This window comes from Sylvia atricapilla, chromosome 6 (genome assembly GCF_009819655.1).
Source record: "Sylvia atricapilla isolate bSylAtr1 chromosome 6, bSylAtr1.pri, whole genome shotgun sequence".
Classification (NCBI taxonomy): domain Eukaryota; kingdom Metazoa; phylum Chordata; class Aves; order Passeriformes; family Sylviidae; genus Sylvia; species Sylvia atricapilla.
Genome location: NC_089145.1, coordinates 16,077,435 through 16,093,767, shown reverse-complemented (window position 1 = coordinate 16,093,767; position 16,333 = coordinate 16,077,435). Strand labels below are relative to the sequence as shown.

Genomic DNA, 16,333 nt, shown 5'->3' with positions numbered 1-16,333 from the left:
AGCCAATGTGAGCTTGGTGCAAGTACAGGGGGAGGGAAAAAACTTCATCTCTGTGCTTCTCCTAACCTCAGAGGATCCTGAGATGACTGATCTGGGATTTGCCTAAGGTAGCACTGTCCCAGCGGGATATAATTTGCCAGTTCAGGAGGGCTGCAATGTGAGTAATTTTGGCTGTACCCTCTTTGGGGGCATTGCCATTGTGACAGGCCATTTCCTTCCTCAGCCTGGGATGAGGACTGGCTATAGCTCCTATTTATGTTAGAATGGAAATGCCAATGGCCATGACCCCTCAGGTCTTCAGGGAAGGGAGCAAGAAGGAATGAAGAGAGTCTGGGAAGAGAGAGTTTTGACCTCTGAATGAGTGATCATAGTGTTCATGGCTGAGATACTTTCAGGGAATCATACATTACACTGCCAACCAAAACTGCTGCAAAACAGACCCTTGGTCCGGTGTGGGGAGCAGGGAGGACTGCAGATCTTTCTGCTCGTATAAATGAAGCCCAGGACAGGATGAAGGTGTGGAGACCTGAGCAGGAAGGAAGTGGCATCTCATGATGCTTTCAGGGAAGCATCTTCATGATCTGTTCCTACATCTCACTATGACACAACCCTCACTGAGCACAGCCCAGAGACAGCCTGCTGATTTAACCATGCACTCAGCAGATGATGAAGTGTCCCATGACAGCCTGTCTGCATTCCCCATCTCTTCCTTCACCTCTGCTTTCAGGATGGGTGCAAAGGTGGATCCTGATGCCTTCTCTCAGCTCCATGGCTGGTCTGCAGTGATTGGTGCCCCTTGGCATGAGGTCATCTTACAGCTGGAAAAAGATGAGGCAGCTGTGGCATACGAGATGAGATGAAGGGTCAGAGGGGCTGATAGGCTGTATTTTAGTCCTGGTCTTGTAATTCATTTATGGGTGTTTTCAAGTCAGGGTGTGTTGATTTGCAGCATGACAGGCAGACACAGGCAGCTATTGGGCAGGGCTCTGAGCTCCTGTCTGTTTTCGTCGTCTCCGAAATCTGGCTTTCCATAATGACCCTGGGAAGTGCTGCAGTAGCAGCAGGTTCAGACTGCAGCGATTTATTTCTCTCTTCAGTGTTGGTCCTAGCAGGGGAGAGGGGCCTCTGCCTGCTTGGCTGTCTTTGCCTGCTTGCCACAGATCTTCCATCAAGGAGTCACCGAGGTCTCTGCTCTTAAATCTGGGTCTGTGCTCTTCTGTGCTTTCCTTCACGGCTGCATGCGGCCCCGACCTGCAGCAGCATCCCTCACTCCTGTTTTAAATCTCTCCCAAGCAGCTGCTGGGGACATTAGCATTTTCTCTTGCCAGCCCATAGAGACCAGGAGCCAGCCCTGCTAAGGAAGGAATTAACCCAGCAGCATCACATATCAGAGGTATCTTTTTATTGACTGTTTACAGAAATACAGTAGCACTCCACTTAGGTGGCTTAGGTGAGTTCTCCAGAAGGTGCTTTCCTTCTCAGCACTGCTGGGAGATCCCAAGGAGAAACCTACCCTTTAACACTTTGGGGTTTCTCTGGAGGCTTTGGGGCTCCCTAGCAAGAACTTCCTAACACCTTCAGCTCTCCAGGGGTTGGGAGTTGTTTGAACCAGTGGATGAAATTCAAGAGAAAAAAAAGGAAAAGAAACCCCCACAAGCTGGGGGAGGTGGGGCGGTCCGAGCACACCTGATATGTTGTGAGCTAGCCCTGCCATGATCCCCATCCATCACTGTAGGTGTCTCCAGCTCCACAGGACCCCACTGCTCCCTAGAGCTCAGCTGTCTGCCACTAAGCATGCGTAGCTCTAGGCTTTGCATGCTCTTTTCACACAGCTTGTTGGCCATAAAACAAATATTTCTTGGTCTATTTTTCTTCCTGTACATGTGTAAGAGTGAGACCCTTTCCTTCAGCTGTTCACATACCATTTCAGGGCAAGAAGGGTATGCTCAGCTGGGCTGATAAACTAATTTAACTTTTATTTATGTATTTAATTGACTTTTTTTTTTTTTTTTTTTTTTTTGGCAATCAAGGTGTAGTGGTTGGTTTGTTTTATGTGTCCTTGCTACAAGAAACTGCAGACACTTCTGGCATAGAGGCATTTTGGCGGCAGCAGCTGCTGTTGGCCTCACTCAGTAGTCAGTGAGAGGGTATCGCAGGAAGATGAAAATAAGGATGATACAGAAGGTGGCAAGGGCTGAGCTGGTGATGTTAAAAAGTCGAGCTGTCTTGGCGTCTTCAACTGCTCCATTTAAGTCATTGAGGAGTTTCTTATCCCGGACCTGAGACAAAAATATAATTAAAGTAATTGCAACATGTATGAAAGGCATAACTTGTTTCAAGCAACAGCCACAAAACCCAGTGCACCTGTACGTGGTTACCTGTACAGGTGACCTATGAGGACTGGGTTGGGCCTCTTTGTATTTGAGCACTTGGGGTGCAGTAAAACACCCTGAGGTGAGGTTTGCACCCAGTCTCTGCTATGGGTTGAGCTTGTGAAGCCAAGCACTGTAATACCTGTGGGCTGGAAATCCTTGGAAGCAGAGAAGACCTTAAAGAGTGACCCACTGCTGTTACCAACCAGGCAAACTCCGTGGTCCCCAGAGTGGGCCAGTGTCATTTGGAGCCTGAGGGTGCACAAAGGAACCATTGTACATCCCAGGGACACAGGCACTAAAGCACACTTCCCACCATGTCACAGCACCCTGGCCCTGCAGCGCCAGGCTTTGGCTCCCCCAGCCCACAAGGCAGAAGGCTGGCTGCAGTTTTGGTGAGCCTCCCCGTGCCTCCGTCTGCACTGAGGGGCCGAGCGGGTGAGAACTGGCACAGCATCCTACTGCAGCTCCAGGGCTGCACACGAGCCTCCAGCATATTAAGTAGTCCTGGGTTAATGAGTTCCTTTCCTCTTGCAGGTCTTATGCGGATTGTGTAGCATCTCTGCCACAGGCAGTTTCCTATTCTGACAGCACAGCCTGCTCCCTTCATTATCCTGCGAGCTGGGACTTGCATGGGCTTTCCTTGGGACAGCTCTGCAGTGGGCAATGATTGTGCATATCCGTGTCACTGGCCTTTCCCCACCTCTTCCAGGCTGCCAGGCTGTGCATGACACTGCCAGGCAGCAAAGCCACTAGCGGGCATTACCGATGTACGAGCATCATCAGGCAGCAGATGGCACTGCAAGGCAGCAGATGACACTGCCAGGCAGCAATGGCATTACCAGGCAGCATGTGGCATTACCAGGCAGTGGATGGCACTGCCAGGCAGCAGAAGGCATAGCCAGGCAGCACATGGCACTATAAGGAAATGATGGCATTGCAAAGCAGCAGATGGCACAGCCAGGCAATGATGGTAGAGCAGGCAGAGATGGCACGACAAGGCAGTGGATGGCACAGCCAGGCAGTGACAGCACAGCCAGGCAGGCAGCGACGGCACGACCAGCAGCTGATGGCACTGTCCATCAGCAGCAGCTCTGCAGTTGGATGCCAGCAGAGGAGGGGCCAGACTCCACTGCTTCCTAGCAGGGATATGTCTCTGTCCTCAGGCTGCCCCTTCAGCCAGCACTCAGCAGACTCAGGCAGCTGGAGCCACAAGGATGAACACAAGGACCTGGACAAAAGCACCAAGACACCTGACCCCTCATCCATTTCCTGTATCCAGGCAAGGTGCCCAGGGTGAGGCAGGGCCTCCCCCACCGCTGCTCTTAGGTGGGGATTGTGGGGAGTGGGGCTGTGAGCCCTTTGCCTGCCCTGCTGCCAGCAGTGGGAGCCCTGCTGGGCACTGCTGGCTGGACACAGGCTGTCAGTGGCAAGCTGCAAAAACCAGCACCAGAGTCAGACTGAGGAATATTAAAAGGCTTTTATCGATCAGGAGCTTTCCAAAAAGACACTGCAACAGATTCAGACCACACCTTACAGACTTTTCTCTCTTCCTCCTGCAGTGTTTACCCACAGGGCTGTCCTGAAAGCCTTCTGCTGGACATGGGGAAAGGCTGCTGCACCCCTTGTTCCCACTGAGTCATGCTGGTTCTACAAGCCCTCCAAAACTGCAATTCAGACCCTCAAGCAACATTCCTCCTCTCCATCACACCAATAAGGACCTCTCTGCACAAGCAAACCCTGGTCTTCTGAACTGTGGGTAGGGAAGCTGCTGTTGGTATGAGACCCACAGGATCTGGTGCTGGCAGGCACATAGGCTAGAATGAGAGCCTTTCTTTCATACTTGTATTAAATCAAACTGTGCCATGTCCTCAGCCTCTGATGTGCTCTGCTTGTTGGAGCCTAGAGCTGGAGCTGGGGCCATCTACTCATTGCTGTGCTGTGGAGTGCTCAGCTCAGTATCCTTCTGGGATTGCAAAGAGGGGACTGTCACAAACTGCATGTGTCTTTGGGGCACACTTGGCTGGAGCTCTAAGCAGAGGAGATGAACTCTGGGAAGGCATCAAGCCGGCAGCTTGGGAGCCCACATGCCTTTCTGTGTCAGCTCAATGGGATGACTCACATTTGAAATTACTCAGTAAGTTTAACATCCTCCCAAAAACCCATGGGCTCAGCAGCACCAGGCATTTGGCACCTCCTCACGCACTGGTGAGAAGCCCCAGAGGTGCTGGATTCAGGCCAGAAATCCGATTGCTGCTCCCAGCAGACTCTTTGAAGCTCTCACACACTTTCCTCTTCCCAGCGGTGGGGCTGCCTCAGGCAAAACCGACACGGAGCCAATGACTTTTGTCCCCTCCTGCGCTGTAACCCAGTGCTCTCTGCCGCAGGCAAGCTGGTGTTTGCTGTCAGCGTTTGCCGGGCAGACAGAGGTCTCTCCAGCAGACCGGCATGGCCGGCACACCGAGCTCTGCGACCCACCCGCAGCCAAGCCACTTCACCTTTGTGGGACCCGTTCCTCTTGGCCCCAGGAACTCTCTCCTACTCCTCACCTCCTGTTCCTCCTGTCCCTGGGGCACCCTACAACCCTAATTTCCATGCTCAGCCTTCTCCAGTACGCCCAGGAGCCTCTCCCAGCAGCATCTCCCACCCGACACCAGCTCACACTCGTGACTGGTGCTTTAGCTCTTTCCCATGGACACACTTCAGCAGCGCCTCTCCCTGACTTTCCCATGGCTGTCCCTTTGGCCCTGCTCCTGTCATGCTGAGCTGCTGGGTATTTGTGGTGAGGGGTGCCTGGGGCTGCCCTTTCCCCAGTGACACCATCTCCCCACAGGTCCTTTGTTTCTGTCCCTTCCATCTCTTCTCTTTCCTGCTGTTTGGGTCCAAACGATGGCTGCCTTTGACTCCTGCCAAAAGGCACCTTGCTGCCTCCTCTCACTGCACCTCCAGCTGGTTCCACCCACACATTCCTGCCAACCCCTATGGCTTCAGTGGTCACCCTCATCAAAATCATCCCTGATTACCCATAATTATTTACACTGAAATGGAGCCTCTAAGTGCAAGGGCCCTCGTGGCATAAAAGCACAATGAAAAGCAGTTTCTCCTTACACACCACTCAGAGCTTCAGCCTCCCACATCTCTCCAGGGCAACCTCATCTCCTCCTGCATGGACCTGCACCCCCAGATACTTCCAGATGTCTCCCTTTAATGTCCTGCTGTGGCAACTGAGCCAGGCTCTGGAGGAGCTCTCCTGGAGAGAAGATAAGTGTTTCAGCTCCTTCCCTGCTTTGTCCTTAAGGAGATGCTGGTATCTTTCTTACAGCCCAGCTTCAGCTTTTCCTATTTTCATGCTCCTGTGGTCACCATCATCATAATGTGCTGGCAGCTGGTGTACAAACTTCTGGGAGCCCTGGAAGCTGATTCCTTCCATAGCCAGAGAGATGAAGCATAGTGAGAGACGGGTCCTCAAGGTCACAAGGCTGAACATCCACCCCAGACCCAGGTGTGGTGTTTTCTTAGTCACAGGCTCTTCTCATCATATCTTTGACCCTTCTCACCTTGCCTAAAACCAGATGGGGATTTTTGGCCTTGCTTTGCACTGAGATGACTGGCATGTGAGGATAATTACATCTGCTGACTGGGGTTTCCATGGGCACCTCCAAGCACTATGTTGGTGGGTGTCCTCTTTGGAGATCTTCCCCTGGACAAGGCAGAGCTCACCTCTGATCCAGGCTGGCAACTTACACAATTTCTTTCTTCTTCCATGCCTATCCTTATGTGAAACACAGCCAGCTTTTGTGCTCTAACAGGCAAACCGTTCTCCTCTCCTTTCCTACTAGCAAAAGGCAGTGTGGCCTTTCCATCCATCCCTTCTTGTCCGTCACCTCCCTGCTGCCCACCTTGTCTTCTGATATCTCCGTCTCACTCTGTCCTCCCATATCTGCAGCATGCCAGGGCCCAAGGGTTCTTTCTCTCCCTCTCATCACTGTTCTTTGCAAGTGCTCCCCTTGGCTCTTGCCACCCCACCCCAGCAGTCACCTCCCCTCTCTCTGCCCTGAGGCTCAGCCCCTCTCATTTTTGGGAGCAGCAAACTTGCTGCTCTAGTAAAAAGTGCTGCCTCAGCTTGCAGGAGACGAATGCAGGAGACGAATTGTTGATAACGAGTCTAATGAGGCTGTTTTTAAGGCAGCCTGGAAGTCCACAGCTGGTTGTCAGTAAACCCATTTCTATGCAGAGCTCCGTGTCCCTGTACAGAAGGAGCTCTGGAGGCGATCCTTGGATTTATTTGCTCTGTGAATTGCTCAAGAGCTCTCCAACCCACGTGCCTCCACCACACCGGCACTGGCATCACGGGACTGTCACCCCTGCATTTCACCCACGTCCATAAACCCTTGCTCCTTCCCAAAAGCAGTATGAGAGCCTGCTGAGAGGTTGGGTGCGGCAGCTTCTCAGGGTTAACAAATAGCTGTGGATTTGTGCTGGTCTGCTTCCACTCGAAACAAGGAAGATCAACAAGTGGCAAGAGGGGAAGGCAAACAGTCATGCCTGCAGCTGTGTGCTAAGGGCTGGGCAGAGAGTGGGCAAGAGAGCTTGGCATATTTCCATGACCTCAAGGGGCAAGAAAACTCTGCAAGTAATGCTGTGGGCTGCTGGTGAGGCTTCAAAAGCCAGCAAAGCTCCTTGGCATCTTCATCTCTATAGAACCACAGCGAGGCATTCATACTGCGGCTCATCTCAGATCCCAGCTCCTCTGATCTACTGCCTCATGGCACAATGGGTACAGAGGACTTGGCTCACCCCGACAGTCTCCAGAGACAAACCTCTGAACAACTGAAGTGAGATCTCCTGCCACCAGGCACTGATGCATCATTCATTACCACTTGGAGCTGGGAAAGGGGAAGGGAGGGAGCTGCTGAATATCAGACCACATTTGCTTCTGATCAAAACCATCTGAATCCAAAGCGTTGCTGTTGGAGTGATACTTTTATCTGTGCTGGGCTGGGGTTAGGGTTATTTAGGATTTCTAACTTCCCTGGTCCTGCTGTTTATTTCTTCTCCCCCAGTATCCAGCACACATGATTAGATGCAAGCGCCTTGCTTGCACTCTGGGAGGCTGACCTTGAGAAGCCTGAGATGCTAGAAATGACCCCTGGAGGGATCCATGAGTTGTGTGACCCTGCTGCAGCCCAGCAAGCTGTGTTTGCTCAGGATCTGGCCTGCTATGGGGGTAAATAAAGATAAGGCATGTTGCCACAACTCCTGTTCAGAGTGCTTGGCTCTGACGTCTGTCACACACAGAACCTGCCTTTTATGTCACAGTTTCTGCCCTCACCTGACTTCATATGTTTCTTTCTTCACAAATTCTTTGGGGCTGAGGTGGGGGTTTTTGACATTTTTTAGTAAATGATTGTCACCATGAAATAGCATTTCCCTGCAGAAAGAAATCTAGAAGGCTGTAGCTAGCATGCAAAAGGCCAGGCAGACATGCCCGTTTTCCCAGCTGTGGCTGAAACCAATAAAATAGGGCATGAGGAAGGAGAATATTACAGCTTCACAGTAATATTCAAGTGTACCAAGGATATATCTTTCTTCCAGTGCGGGCATTACGCTGCTGAAACCAGAGGAAATGTTAGGGTGTGCTAAGATATATACTGAAACATCTCATGGACTTAGGTCACGAAGGAGATACTGCTTTATTAACAGTATGAATCTGTCCAAAGCAGGTGACCTTTATGACAGGGAATTGAAAATGCTATTTCTGATAATGAAAACGATAATTCCTGAAGTTGCTAGATGTTTCAGTTATTTAAAGGAATTGTAAAAGCTGTAACCCATGTAACTAATGGCATCAGTGCACTGATGGCCCTGGAGGAAACGTGCATTCCACTGGCTGAGGGCTCTGCTGTCAGGGGTCCCAGAAGAGGCTCAGGAAGATTAAGGTGCAGCTTCACTCCTCCTTCCTACAGCACCTCAGTCAGTCCCTTCAAAGCACAGACATCCGAGAAAGGCTGAACTTAGGTGCCAACTGCTCAAATGTCCTTACTTGTAATTGCAGAGGAACATGAGAAGTCTTTTTAAAGGGACATCTGTCCTCAGGGCATTTATTGCTCCTTTTTTCTCTGTATTTCTGGGAAAAACATTATTGATGGTAAAAGAGAAGAAAGCATTCTTCTGGAGAAATAACTAACACCCAGCCTGGCCAGGGTGTTGCGAAGATCCCTGCAGTAGCTGTGGGTAAGGACCACAGCTGCCTTTCTGAACATCCCTGTCTTCCCCAGGACAGACTTGCTACTGCCCCAGCATCTGCATTGCCTCACCACTCACCCCAACAGCAGCTCATGAGAACACTCGGCATCCCTTCAGCCACTTGCTAGCTCTGTCCTCTGCCTCTGAGGGACATTTTGTTTCTATTTTCCCTCTGCCACAGAGTCACAGCCACTGGGGAGCTACAAAACCAGAGCAGAGTTATTTCTACCCGCTCAGCGTTACCTCTGTTTGGGTAGCGCGGTTACATCCCATCAGCTGCTGCCTCCTCAATCCGAAAGCCAAGGCTGGTTTTTGACAGCCATCTTCCATTCTCCTTTCTCTGATTTGGAGCAAAGTTGCCCATTTGCCTTCCCTCACCACTGCCTCTTTTTTTCATGCTTGAGTTTGTGCCCTCTAAATCTCTGCAGACAGATGCCAAGCCCACGCCTCTGTTCTTGCACAAGGCCCTGGGTTACTTCTGGGCTTTGCCCTTCCTTCTACCCCATGTTAAGGATAGTGAAGGGTCCAGCCTCTAAAAACTTTGGAGGTGGCAGACACTACTCTATCCTGTCCCCAGGGGATGGGTCAGCCCTGTTCTCAGGCTGTCCTGCCCTCACTGCTGCAGCAGCAAGGAACCACATGTACCCAGATACTCATGGTAGCCTCTTCCAGAGGAAAGATGTCAATCGTTAAAGGCAAATACAGACAAGGAAAGGCTCGGAGGAAGGCAGTTTTTTCTTTCCTTGCTGGATCAAGGTGTGGAGGATGTTAAGGGACTTGCTCCCCACACTCATACTAGCCTGCTGCTGACCGAATCTGCCCTTTGCTTGTGATGATGCTTCGCCCCAGGATGATTTAAGTTATTAAGTGCCTCAGCTGGGTAGCAGCAGAGCTTCCTGCACATGCAATGGATGAGAGCTTGCCTCCCATGTTGGGGAATGAGAAACTGAGGCAGGCACCACAAGACCAGTGCTGAGTGAGGCCAGGACACGGGGCCACAGACCTGTCCCCGAGCCTTTCTGATGGAAACCCTGACAGTGTTTGGGAGCAGCCTCCTTGCAGTGCTGGGTGCTCACAGTCCAGCTCACAGGAGCTGTATGGGGTTAATTGATCTGCTTCTGTGACGAAGCCCGTCTGCACCCTGGCCTTCCTCTAAATGCTGCCTGCCAAAACAAATCAGCCAGCTCCTCTCCGGGCCACCCAGCCGCCCCGGGCTCTCTGCACATCCATTCAGTTAGTTTTGCATCTGGCAGGCAGGGAAGGGGAGGGCAGCCCAGGCCCCTCTCTCCTGGCAGCTGCCAAGGGGCTGCCTGTTCGCCAGGCACCATCCCTGCCGGGCTGCTCTCCCCTGCAGCTATCAGGAATAATAACCTGGTCCCATTCCCATCACAGGCTGTGCTCCACAGCATCATCCTCTCCAACAACACAGCTTGGTATCCCCCTCAGCCTGACACTGTGGGAAGCCCCCTGCACTCTCTTCCACCTCCTCACCATTCCCATGATGCTGGCACGTCTCCAGGACTTGTTTTAGGATTTTTAGGGATTGGGGTGGGGGAAGATGGCCACGAGCTCTGGTGTTTTAATTACAGAGAGGGCAGAAAGAAAGAAACAGGCAGGATTGCCATGCACTTTGTAAGCTTCTTATCCCCTGCAACTTGCCAGCTGATGGCTGATCTGGCTGGCTGCTTCTTACTGTTCCTGCCTGACCATCCAATGCTGCTGGGTCCTATCCTGATGATCTCTAACAGCCAAGATCCCAAATAAGAGACCTAGTGCTGGCGTGCCTGCAGGTGCAGCATGAGCCAAACCAGTCCTATGTTGCCTGCCTGTCACCCTGCAGCAGCTGTAGAGAGGAGCCTCTGAGGGTTCTTGGAGCAAGTGAAAGCACCTCTTCCCCACCTGAAATAACATCCCAGGCTCCTCAGCTCTTCCCATCCCCATCCCCATTGTCTGCAGCCTCTCATTTGGGTGGCAAAGATGTGTTTCATTTCAGGCACAACCCCCAAAGGCTTCCCCCCTGCCTGGTCACCCCTTACCCCAAGCCTCGCACTCAGTACTCACTTTCAATGAATAGGCCAAGGCGATGAAGCCGAGGCAGCAGAAGTTGAGGTATACAAAGTTGAAGATGGACCAGAGATAGTAGTCGTTCACCTCGGTGGTGTCAGGGTAGATTTCGATGACGGTGGTGGGGTTGGTCATTGTCTTCTTCTCCACTGAGTGCTTGCACGGGACCGCTGGCCGCAGGCTGTCCCCTTTGCAGCTCTTGCTCTCCATGAGATAGACGGCAGAAGAAGGAGACAGGACGGGCGAAGCTTGCCGGAGAGCTGGGGGCTTGGCGATGCAGGCGAAGCAGCCCTGCGGGGGGCCTTGCGGGGGTCTCGGGGTCCAGGCCACCCCCTCAAAGGGGCATGGCGGGCCCAAGGGGGGGTCCTGTGTCCTCTCCGTGGTGGCTGCCGCGGCGTCACCGCGCTCTGCCCTGGCGAAGCGAAAAGCCCCCCCGTGAAAAACGGGGATGAGAGGATGGAAAGGCCGGGGGCAGGGGGAGAAGAGAAGGAGGGGAAGGAGCAGAGAAGGGGAGACGTGGGGGGAAGGCAGGAGAGACAGAGAGGGACGGGGAGACCGAGGAGAGAGCAGGGAGAGGAGTGAGGGAGTGGGCAGAGGAGAGAGGGAGGAGAGTAGGGCAGGCAGGAGAGGGAGGAGGGAGCACCGCTACACCCGGGGACCACGACGCCGCCGCCTCGGCGCGGAGCTGCCGCCGGCCCCGGCCCCGCGGCGGGGGCAGAGGCGCGGGCAGGGCGGGCAGCATCCCTCCCCCGCTGCCACGGCCTCCCCCCGCCGCTGCCCGCCGGCCTGCGTGACCCGCCTTCCAGCCACCACTGGGGAAATAATCTTTTTTTTAAAGAGGAGACAAATAAAAGCAGAAAGAAACACTTGGGAGGCGCCGGGGGGCTGCGAGGGAGTTGCCAGCCGGCCGCGCTGCAGCCCCCCGCAGCCCTCCCCCCCGCCTGTCTGTCGGTCTGTCGGGGCCTTCTCCTTTCTGTCCCATGCCGGGATGGGAGCCGGTGGTTCGGCTGCGGGCGGAGCGGGTCTCCGGGTGCGGCAGAGCAGCCCGCCCCTCCGCCCTCCCTCCTTCCTTAGGGGAGGTGGGTATTTTGAGGGGATATTTTTCCCCTGAATCCTAGTTTTTGCGGGATTACAGAGGTGATTCTATTTCCCAGTTCCTTCCACCTGCCAGCAGGTTTCCCATACCCCTCTCCCCCTACCTTTTTTTTTTTTTTTTTTTTAGGATATCGTGGCTGGGGAGGTGGAGGAAGAGGAGGAGGGGAAGAGGACATGAAGATAGAGGATGGGGAAGGGGATATTAGAAGAAGTTCCCGTCCACCCTAGCTTTGAAAATAGGAGAGACTAGTCCACCTCTGGCTGCCCGTCCATCCGTGCATCGGTCTGCTCCGAAGGCATCAGGAGGAGCGAGGGATACTCACAAGGAGGGATGCGGGGAGTCGCTGCATATCCGGCTCAGCACTGCCTCCGGCTCAGCTTCCTCGGCGCTGGAGTTGAAGGAGGAGGGGAGGGCGGGGAGGGGGGAACCCATGGACTAGGGATGGGCAGGGAAGGAGTTAGGGGATGGGAAGGTCAACCTGCAGCCCCCTCTCTCCCCCCGAACATGCTTCACGCAGGAAAGCTCCTCCGTGTCTCAGCCCTTCTCCTCGTGTCCCCCCCACTGGGACGTCACCTCCTGCTTGGAGCATCCTGGTAGCGCCCCGCTGGAGAAGGGCATCTCCTGGGCCCCGGCCGAGCGGCTTCCCCGAGCATCAGAAGGGGATGCTCGGCCCTGTTCTCCCCAGTATCACCCACAGAGACCTTTGCAGCGGGGACTCGCTGCAGCCTTGTTTGCGGGTTCACCGCTATGGACCTGGGTGAAAAACTAAAACAAGTGTGGCAGGAGTGCGTGAAGACAACCGGAATTAACAAGGGGAGGTAGTGGTGATGCAATGCTGTGGGGAAAAACGGGCTCTGGTCGTGAGGGGGTGAATGGAAAGGGGATAAATCCTGTGTGTGAGGTAATAGATCCTGCTAGCACGGAGCAGATCCCAATGCAATGCAGGAAGCACTCCGGCAGCAGGATGCACGGCATGTGGCTGCTTTAGGGGAGGGGGGTGGGGGTGTCACGAAGGCTGGTCAAGCCCGGGAGGATTTGGCTGTGCCCAGGTTTAGCACAGGATCAGGGATGTGCTTGCTGTCTCTCATTGTTAACACTCTGGAAGCTGCACGGAGTCCCAGCTCTAGGGTGCTGCAGTAGCGTCCCCCAGGGACATGATGACAGAGAGGAGCTGGTGCCGTGCAGGGACAGCTTGCAGGTCATTCAGGAGGATGCAGCCGTGGCACGGGGGGGGTGAGACACAAGGACACGCCGTGTCACCCCACAGTGACATAGCCTGGCGCAGGTGGCCTTGTTGCAGCAGGCCGTTCAGCTGTGGCACTGGGGAAGGGTAGCAGAGAAATCCCCAGAGTACTGGAAACAGGGTGGAGAGAACAAAAGTTCGTGTGAGCAGAAACTGCAAGGGAAGGGAAATCCTCTGGAAAAGCCTTAAGCCTACCCACAAAGTGCTGAGCTAAGAAATAAGGATGGTAATTCACTCAGCTCTTCACAGGCAGGTTTGGTTCCAGTGTAGGGACACCCACCCTGTGTTCATCCCTGTGGGTTGGTATGATGTGGGGGAACTTCTTGCACATCCACAGGTCTCTGAGGCTGGAGGAGGTCCAATTTCCATGAGACTAGTTTAATCCTTCTGAAAGTGCCTGCATTAGTTAAAAAAGGACAAATTGCCCTCTGGTTCAGGATTTATCGCTGCTGGAGTGGCATTGGGTCCTGCCAAAGTAAAGAAGGTTTTATTGGTGCTGTGGCTGCCTGTGCTGAGACTCAGGTCTCTCTCCAAGAAGCTGCTAAGAAACAGAGGCAGTGCTAGGGTGAGAGTGATGCTCCTGTGGGATTAAGAGGTTTGCCAGAGAGGCAGAGTCATGGCCAGCTGTCGTCAGCTTTTCTGGAGGGCTTGGACAAACTCAGCTGTGCAGAGTATCCTCCCTGCAGGCTCAGGAGAAACAATGAAACCCCATGGATGCAGACTGGAGCTACTGCTGAGCCTGCTGTTCATTTGTCTGGGGAAAGTTGTGTGGGTAAGGCAACTTCTGTTCTGAATGTCCGGCAGGGATGGAGGGTGAGCAGAGAAAAAGGTCAGAGGGGGTTTGGAGCAGGCAAGAGGAGGCAGCAGGGTGGTGTAGAGGAATGTGAGATCAACAGACACAGGCACATTCTCTGGTATGAATTGGACTGAAAGGTTAGGGAGCTTGAATGGATGCTTTTCCTCTTCTCCAGGTACCAGGTCATCCCTACCGTTTGAAAAGCACTTTTTGGTCTTTGCGTGAGTGATTCATCATCTTCCTCGATGTTACATGTGAGCAATGAGAGAGAGGTTTATTACGTGGACCACAGTGGCATGTATGCAGCATCACTGGTTCAAAAACCATTCATGTGACCTTTCCCCAGGAAACTGACATAAAAAAATAGAAGGAACAAAACTCTTCAATATTCTGCATTATTTTAACCCTCCTCCAATTTTCTGGGGATCTTCAAAGGTCATGCATGCACACCCTCAACCATATGGTCTAGGACTACTTTCCTTTCAAATAAAAGGTGGGGTGAGTATGAATAATCACCTACATTACTGTGGCATCAAGGCTGGCTTCCCCTTGTGCTAAGCACGGGACAAACAGAACAGAAGGATGCTTCCTGCCCCAAAGCAATTCTTCTGTAATCACGTTAGAGACATGTGGGCTGTAGCATAATCAAGCGCTGTGAGAAAATCTTCCATCTCAAATCCTACTCAAGCTCTTCAGAAAACCATTAGCAGAACCTGACCCTGCTATTTTTTTATTTCTGAAGGAAAAATCCACAGACTCCTGAATGCTCCTTTTCTACTACCCCTATAAAATTCCTCAGTGTGTTGCTAAGTTCCATAAGCAGTAAGGCAGCCTCAGACTCAGAGGGGTAAATCCAATCTTCCCACTCTCCCTTGATCTCTCTCCTGTTCTCTGAGCTTTCATTCTGCACTCCGCTTCTCTTCCCTCCCAAAGAAGCCTAAAAATAAATAAATCCAAGAAAGAGCGGAAAAAGGAAAAGCCATCAGCCCCCAAAACGATGTGCTTAGTCATTCATGGTGAGTAAAAATAGTTTCCCAAATGCACAAATTGCTGAGCCAACCAGATGAGCAAGTCATCTCCATAAATGAGGGGTCTCATCTTCCCTCTCCTTGGGCAGGTCCTTGTGTTAATGGGCTTTTGGTAAAGCCCTAAGCAGAGTTACTTGGAGAGGGTCAGGTCCATGAAGACAGCCCTGGGGGTTGGTGCCAAGCACCCTACTACTTAAGGAGACATATAATGAAAAGTTTGATGTTCTTCACATCAATGGAGACATTTAATGAAGAGTGAAATACCAAATTGTAATGTGCATGGAGTTCTGCAGATATGGTGCAGTAAACAGAGGGGCTGAAGTAAACCTGAGGACTTTCTGGGCAAGATAGTGTGGGGCTGCATTCAGCCTGCTCCCAGGGCAGGGTGTGCTTTGCTCCCTGCTGGGAAAGCATGGGTGGGCAGTTCTGGCTCTTGGCTTCTCCTGCTCTTGGCCAAGATCAAGGCTGTAATTGTTCCCACTGGGATGTAATGTTCAGCACACAAGGCATGATTGAAGACTTAGGCAGAATCCCCCCAGTAGAATCAGGGCCCTCATATTCCTGTCAATAAATATTTAGCAGCAGATGACTTGTTCTCCCCTTGGGCTATTGAGGAACAGTGGGCTGCATGATTGGTTTTCAGGATCCAGCCAGCCCTTTTGGGTTAAATCCGTCTCTTTAACATAGGAGAACAGCTGATTGAGGAATTTAAGCATCCTGGGGGAACAGAGGCTCGGGACATGCCAGTAGGGAAAGCAGCTAAGCTGTGTGCTTAGATCTGCACTCAGAAGATGGGATAGGACTTGGCTGCATCCATCTTGCTTATGTAGATGATGCTTTTTTCAAAGTAGGGATTAGCTCTTATCTTCCACCTGGCACATGGGGCCTTCATTCCACTTCAAGAGTCTCCAGCTCCCATACAGCAGTGCTAGGACTAAAAATTACACAGCAAGGCAAGAGGGATGGATTTTTCCTACATTGTTGAAAAAACCCTACACCATGTTTATCACTGGGCTCTGGGACTTCCCCAGACTTCACACCTTAGTTCATTTTAGGCCAAACTTAAAAACTGAAGCTTCACTCTGGCTGCTACAGGACCACTCCAAATCCTAAGCAGGAACTTGGTCTAATCCTAAGCAGGAGCTTGTTCTAACTGGTGCAGATGACCAGGGGACAGCCTGAGTTCCCTGTTAATGGACTACCCTTGGCAATACTCAGCTGGGAAGGTGTGGCCCCAGGAGAAGGCTGTAGGCTAGCAGGGATGCTGGGAGTGCCTGCTGCCCCAGTGGTGATGGGTCACGCCAGTGGCATTGTCATGTCACCTTGCACAGTCTGAGTTACATTTTAATCTATTGAAAATGACTAATCCAACAGGGTCCTAGCATGTTTCCTTATCAGAGAGAAGGGGAGGAGCCCTCCTGAAACACACAAGTCCACTCAAGAGGGCAACCAGATGTCATGAGACAATAGGTCAGGAAGACAGTCTCT

The 16,333-nt window shown here is 52.4% G+C and overlaps 1 protein-coding gene across 2 annotated transcripts; it reads right to left on the bottom strand.

Moving 5' to 3' along the window:
* Nucleotides 1-1,387: 1,387 nt before the first annotated feature.
* IFITM10 (interferon induced transmembrane protein 10) lies at nucleotides 1,388-16,242 on the bottom strand. Of its 2 annotated transcripts, none has more exons than XM_066320942.1 (3): nucleotides 13,302-16,242; nucleotides 10,680-11,094; nucleotides 1,388-2,279 (listed from the first exon to the last, which is right to left on the bottom strand). In XM_066320942.1, exons 1-3 carry the CDS (start codon nucleotides 13,388-13,390, stop codon nucleotides 2,130-2,132), a joined length of 654 nt encoding a protein of 217 aa, XP_066177039.1. In that variant the 5' UTR covers nucleotides 13,391-16,242; the 3' UTR covers nucleotides 1,388-2,129. The 2 variants fall into 2 exon arrangements, with proteins under 2 accessions (XP_066177039.1, XP_066177038.1); XM_066320941.1 differs by lacking the exon at nucleotides 13,302-16,242 and adding an exon at nucleotides 12,101-13,294.
* Nucleotides 16,243-16,333: the final 91 nt, after the last annotated feature.

Excerpts from the sequence above, each read along its gene's own strand:
- IFITM10 (XM_066320941.1), bottom strand. The coding sequence starts at position 12,210 with ATGGGTTCCCCCCTCCCCGCCCTCCCCTCCTCCTTCAACTCCAGCGCC. Across the intron at positions 11,095-12,100 it reads GACTCCCCGCATCCCTCCTT|GGCAGAGCGCGGTGACGCCG; the intron begins GTGAGTATCCCT and ends TCGCTTCGCCAG. Across the intron at positions 2,280-10,679 it reads CCTTGGCCTATTCATTGAAA|GTCCGGGATAAGAAACTCCT; the intron begins GTGAGTACTGAG and ends TTTTTGTCTCAG.